Source organism: Phaethon lepturus, unplaced genomic scaffold, assembly GCF_000687285.1.
Source record: "Phaethon lepturus isolate BGI_N335 unplaced genomic scaffold, ASM68728v1 scaffold963, whole genome shotgun sequence".
In the NCBI taxonomy this organism is placed as follows: Eukaryota; Metazoa; Chordata; class Aves; order Phaethontiformes; family Phaethontidae; genus Phaethon; species Phaethon lepturus.
Window position 1 is genome coordinate 1 of NW_010529465.1, and position 5,801 is coordinate 5,801.

Consider the following 5,801-nt stretch of genomic DNA (forward strand, 5'->3'; position numbering starts at 1 on the left):
TTGGACTTGATGATCTTGAAGGTCCTTTCCTTTCCTTAGTGATTCTGTGGTCCCACATCAGGGGCTCTTACCCCCCGGAGCACCACAGCAATGGAGAGGGGCCACAGGAGAGGTTGGGGCTGTTTGCGTCATCCATCCATCCATCCATCCATCCATCCATCCATTCATCCATCCATCCATCCTCCAGCCATCCGGTAGTTGTGAGAGCGCACAGAAGAGGGTCATAAATTTAGGTCGGATCTTGTTTTCAGTTAGCAAGATGAGAAAGAGAAGCAGCATCCCCTCCTCCTGCCCTTCATTCCCCGCCACGCCTGAAAGGATTTCGCCTGCGATTATTTATTGGCAAAGCTGTGGGGGTTTAACTTTTACCCTAAGCCACATGCGAAGAAAGGCTGAAAAGGGAAGCGAGAGGGAGGGTTTAGGTTTAGCGAGGCATCAAACCGTAAAGCGCCGACGCAAAATATAAAGAGGTTTTCTCGTGAATTAAAACCCATCCCACCTTTTTACAGTACACACTCGTGGGCAGGGGCCGTCTCCCCCCGAGCAGGCAGCGTGCCCGGGACGCAGGAGCAGCGTCGTAAATCAGAAAAAGAACTTGCCGCTACGAGCCCGGTGCTCCTGCTCGTAGTCTGGTTTTGTACTTCGCTGCCTCTGCAGAGACTGGAAAATTTAACTCGAGGAATTTAATTGACATGCCAAGCTTCCATAAAAGAGACAGTCTTGAGCTCTGTAAGATTTCTTCGGAGAAATATTAATTTTATTTATCACGTCTTCAAAAAGTTCACGTAGCGCACAAGTCCGACAGCAACCCCTCCACAGCACACCGCATCCACGGGAGCGGGCTACAGGAATCCCCCTCTTCTCTTAGCTGTGTCCTCATACCAGCAGGATACCAGAAATTCCCAAAAAGTGTTTATTAAAGAAAACATGAGTGTCTGGCAGAGCGCTGAAGGGCTGAGAGCAGTTCTTGCTCCACATCATCAAGCAGAATTTGTCCAGTCCCTGCTGCTGGCTGAAACGAGGGGGTGGGCGAAACCAGCCCCAGAGCTGTTTGCTCGTTCTATCTTAGTGCTTTTGATCATATTGTGAAGTTACCCAAAGAATTAAAAAATATTATTGAATTATTCCCTGTTCCCCCCTTTAAAAAAACGCCACAAATAAATAAAATGTGCACAGATTAAAGAAACCCTGGCTTTCAGCTTTAGAGGGCAGGCTCTGCGGCAGCACACCCCGAGCCGTCCTCAGACTCGTACCCCTCTTCCGCCACTTGCAAAACACAACTAATTAGAAAAAACCCACCGAACGGGAAAGCAGAGGTTCATCAGCATTAACGAATCTTCCTCCAACTCTCATGGCAGGGAGGAAGGATTATAATTTCTTTCCCGAAAGCTGAGGTGGGAAAATAATAGGACAAATAGTAAGGTAAGAAGGGGAAAAGATTAAGGCTGGTAATTAATCAGTTCAAGAATGAATGAGACGAAGTGTTTACCTGGAGAGGAGGACTTTTATCTGGGCGGTCCATATAAACCTGTTAAATCAGTTGCATTCCCGTATCTTGTCCACCGAATCAGCTACCGCAACCACAATCCCACCGCAGAGAGGCTGCTGCTCAGAACAGCGTGAGCCAGTTTTGTGAGAAAACACCAAAATTCATGAGCCCGGTCACCGCTAACACCAGGACAGCTTCATCACGCTGGCCTCTGCGTCTGTCAAACCCTTAGTTTTTTTTAACCTTGCCAAGTATTTTGTAATGCTACAGAATTTGGAATGACAGCAATATTTTTCTGTTGTTGCCGCCTTTATCCTCCGCCCCCATCCCCAGCTAAGCTAAGCACACCACTACCACGCTCGAATTAAGAGTGTATCGATTCTCCTGTGACTTCCATAAATATTTTAAACAAACAAAACGGTGGATGCCAAGATTTTAAAGTTGTGAGTTTATTGCATATGTAACAAAAATGAACATGACCTCCTGGGTCCAGCCTACTATACAATCACTGTTTATTCCAGCTGGTTCCATAACCACATTAAATAGAACTAGTATTTCTTTAAATACTTTGATTTAGACATAAAATGAAACATTAGTGTACAACTTTCACAAAATAAATCTGCAATAAAAACAGTGGGAAGAATAACAAGGATAGCAGCAATACTTAAACATGACATTACAAAATAATAAATTAAAAAAATACATTATAAAGTGGTTGAGGAACAAAAAAATTAACAAATTAAAAACAGATCCATACTGTGTTTCTGGGAACTTGCTGTGCCACACGGCCCTGAACCTGGGCACCGGCTCCAGAGGGCCTGGTGGCTGGATCACTGATTTACACAATGCTGGATTTTATAACCACCTGGACTTGAACTAAGCACGTACTGCTGAGCAAACGCCGATTTCACCGTCTGGAGCTTCGAGCAGCCTTGTTGAAGCGGGGTCTCGTCTAACATAATGCCCAAGTTAATGCTAACGTTCATAAAACAGTCTCGTTTCTTCCCGATTTAAAACACGAGCGAAGTGGTGGTTTCCTACATCCCTGAGCATATAGTATAGGCTGATGAGCAGTATCAGGGCAAGCACTGAAGGTCTGCGCCGGTGGACCGGTTTTTAGGTTCTTTAGGACAGGAACAAAAGACACACTGTACCTCGTATCTCCTTCAGGTCAGATCCAAGAGTATCCGTGTACAAGGTGGAATGTGTAATGACAAAGTGAACACCAGACTTGATGTTATTCTTTGGGCAAGTCTGAGAAGTAACAACCAGTTCAAATGCTGGCAGACCAAGTGGGAATGAACATACAAATTCAGACAGCTGAGGTTATCCAAACAGCTCCCGAGACCTCCGAGAGTCAATGACTCAAGCCGTGCAAACTCTTGTTTGCATTTCATCCTTCCCTGGCCTTGAAACCAGCAGTAGGAAGAACAAGCCATCGCTTAAAACCCATTCTGCCTCACTTCTTTATTTCCCTCCATCCATCCAACCAACTTTAAGGCCTGCCTCAAATGCATGTACAGAAAACACAAAAAATGTCTTCATCGTCACTGAAGTGGCACAAAATTGCAAAGACGACACGATGGGAGAGGTGGTGAGGCTGTTTAAAAGAGAACGGAAATAATTAAAAAGACAGCGCCCTATTCTCATTACTGTCAGCATGGAGGAGGTACCTGGACAAGGGCTTTTAAATACAGCAAAAAACAGACGGACTTTTCAAAACACCAATCCTTGCCTATTCTTATTTTGTGCATTCAATAAACACTGACCTAGCAAAGACATTAGGAACTATCATATGTCAACTGTCTCGTTGACATAAAGCTACTTGACCTACGGATCTCCAAATCAAGGGCCTTTACCTTCACCTCGCTTGGCTTTTACTGAGCCAGTTGTGCTGTAGTAGAGCTTGCGTGATGCGTGATAGGATTTTTGTTAGCAGTGGGCTTTAGTATCTGTTTTGGTTTTTTGGGTTTTTTTTTGTTTGTTTGTTTTAAAAAAAACTTTTAGTGAAAAATCCACATGAGACTGCATGCAAAGCTTTTGGGCAATAATCCATTTTGCGTTTTTCCTATCTGACTGGTTTATTGCACATTCAAACGTACTGAAAGGATTAAATACACTCTATGAACAGGTGCGACTTCACAGCCATTTTGGAAAGCCAGGGCTGTGGGGATTCTGCTACTCAGCCCAAGACCGTACAGATGCTTCTCTGCAGACAGTTGCATTTCCTCACTTTTCTTCAAGAGTCACATAGTTTCGTTTTTGTCCCAACACCCAGTACTGCAGAAACTGGTCCCCAAGTGCCAAAAGATTCCTACAGAACATGGGTCTAAATACGCCTCTCCTGTACAGCCTTGCAGGATCTTCAGCCACCCCGTGCAAATCTCACAATATGGTTCAGTTTTACACCTCCAATGCAATCCTTACTCTCAACAACAAAATCACAAGAATTATGGCCAATGGAAAAAAAGAAAACCACAAACAAAACAGAGACAGATGCCAGGGTTTTGACAGGTGTCTACTTTCTGTCCTATCACAGTTTAAAGCTATTATCAAATTCAATTAAAAAAAGACAAAATAGAAGTATTCCAGTAGACATCTCTAAGACCGATCTCTTACCCACAGCTGAATTTCAATGCACTATTCCATAAACATAACATCTGTTAAATGTTTCAGTAATGAGTCTCTAAAAATCAGGCTTGCCAAAGAAAAAAGTCCTATACAAGCAAGTCTGCTTTACTTAAGTTTAGACAGGTTTGATAGATAACTGGGCCTTTCTGAAGCAGTGTTATTCGTTAAAAAACTGTCTCATCTTGGTGTACAAACTGGAAAAAATGTTAGTGATTCAGGTATTTGATTTGCTTTTGTTTCCCCTGGGAAGTTGTTTTAGCAATGTGTTAGAGAACAAACCCTTTAATATTAGTTTCAGATATTTGAAAAAATAGCCTTATAAGGCTCTCTGGAGAAATTTTCATCCCTACAGAACTGAAGTCATAAATTCTTCCAATAGCTTTCCGTAACATTTAAGATGTACTCACTATATAGTTACCCTTTTACCTCAATCTCCAAATAAACCTTTCCCAAGGCCAAAAACTTTGGAACAGAAGTCAGCTCTGTTAACTCAGCTTTCAGCGATTTCCATGTAAGTCTTAGAATTTGAAGTCACACAAACACATCTTGGGTCAAACAGCGGCACAGAAATCACAGCTTTGGGATTGAATAGATTTTTATCCTTTGTCTCCTCCTTACAAGGCTTCTCTGCAAGGTACTTACATCCGAACAAACTATGGAAAGTAATTCTGCAGGATGAAATAATTGTTTTCATGTGCAAAACAATTAGATTTCAGCCAGGACAACCAAAAAGAAGTCATACAATACCATCTAAGCTGTCCCAGATTCCTTCACTTTTCTCGAGGTGAGCCAGAGCTGCCACTGGGAGCTTCCTGCTAAGGCAGAGCTTGGATTTCTTTACCTTTCAGTTAAATGTTCATGCGGAGGTATTTTCTGCTAGAAGTTTTACTTTTTAAACAGGTGTTTAAAATGTGCAATGCAAATTCCAGTGCCAGTCAGACACTCCGCACTCACTGGACTCTACAAGGGCTGAAGCTTGATTTAAGACAAACTAACCAGGTACACCTACCAGCTGCAAGTCCTCAGCAAATCAAGCTCATTCTTAATTACACTTTGATTCTCCTATTAAAAAAACCCCACAGGTCACTGACCCTATCACAATATGTGTTACAAATCTAGCAGAATATCCTGTGTAACCAAAGCCAAATGCTGAACTTGGCTGCGTTTCGTTTTATGGGGGATGGAAGAAGAGGGAAGGGGTTATTGTAACAAAGGGGAGACAATAGAGTTGGAAACCACCAACAAAAGCCCCTACCCCCACCCTCATCCACCAGCGGCGGAAGGGAAACAGCCCCATCTCTAAGTTGTCTAGAGTTCTGATGCTTCAGACAGCTTAGCAGGAAGGTCACAGCAAGCTTCTTCTAGCTTTTGATTTGGTGGTCCATGAGCTAGCATCTGTTTCCTTTGGTTGCTTTTTCACTCCACAGCAAACCCACATGTCTCTTCCACAGCTGTCAACAGCTTCTCATAAAGCTTCTCGTATGACTCATAAGGCGGAATGTCAATCCGGTTAAAGCTAGAGGTAAAATAACAACACATTGCAGTATATGAATCTAAAAATATTTATTGAAAAAAAAAAATCTAGATCAGCTACATAGAGATAGAACTTGGAAAAATCAAAGAAAACCTCAGCCACTTCGGTGGCCAAAGGAGACGAGATAAAACCCCCCTGTACTTCTGC

The 5,801-nt window shown here is 42.8% G+C and overlaps 1 protein-coding gene across 1 annotated transcript in view; it reads right to left on the reverse strand.

Annotated features, from left to right (window-relative positions):
* Window positions 1–5,536: 5,536 nt before the first annotated feature.
* Window positions 5,537–5,801, reverse strand: part of SMURF1 (SMAD specific E3 ubiquitin protein ligase 1) — a gene marked incomplete at its 5' end in the record, with an annotated part of 16,334 nt that continues 16,069 nt past the window's right edge. The window contains one exon of the mRNA XM_010283927.1: window positions 5,537–5,636. Within this exon, the coding sequence (XP_010282229.1) occupies window positions 5,537–5,636 (100 nt within the window). The remainder of the gene's footprint in view (window positions 5,637–5,801) is intronic.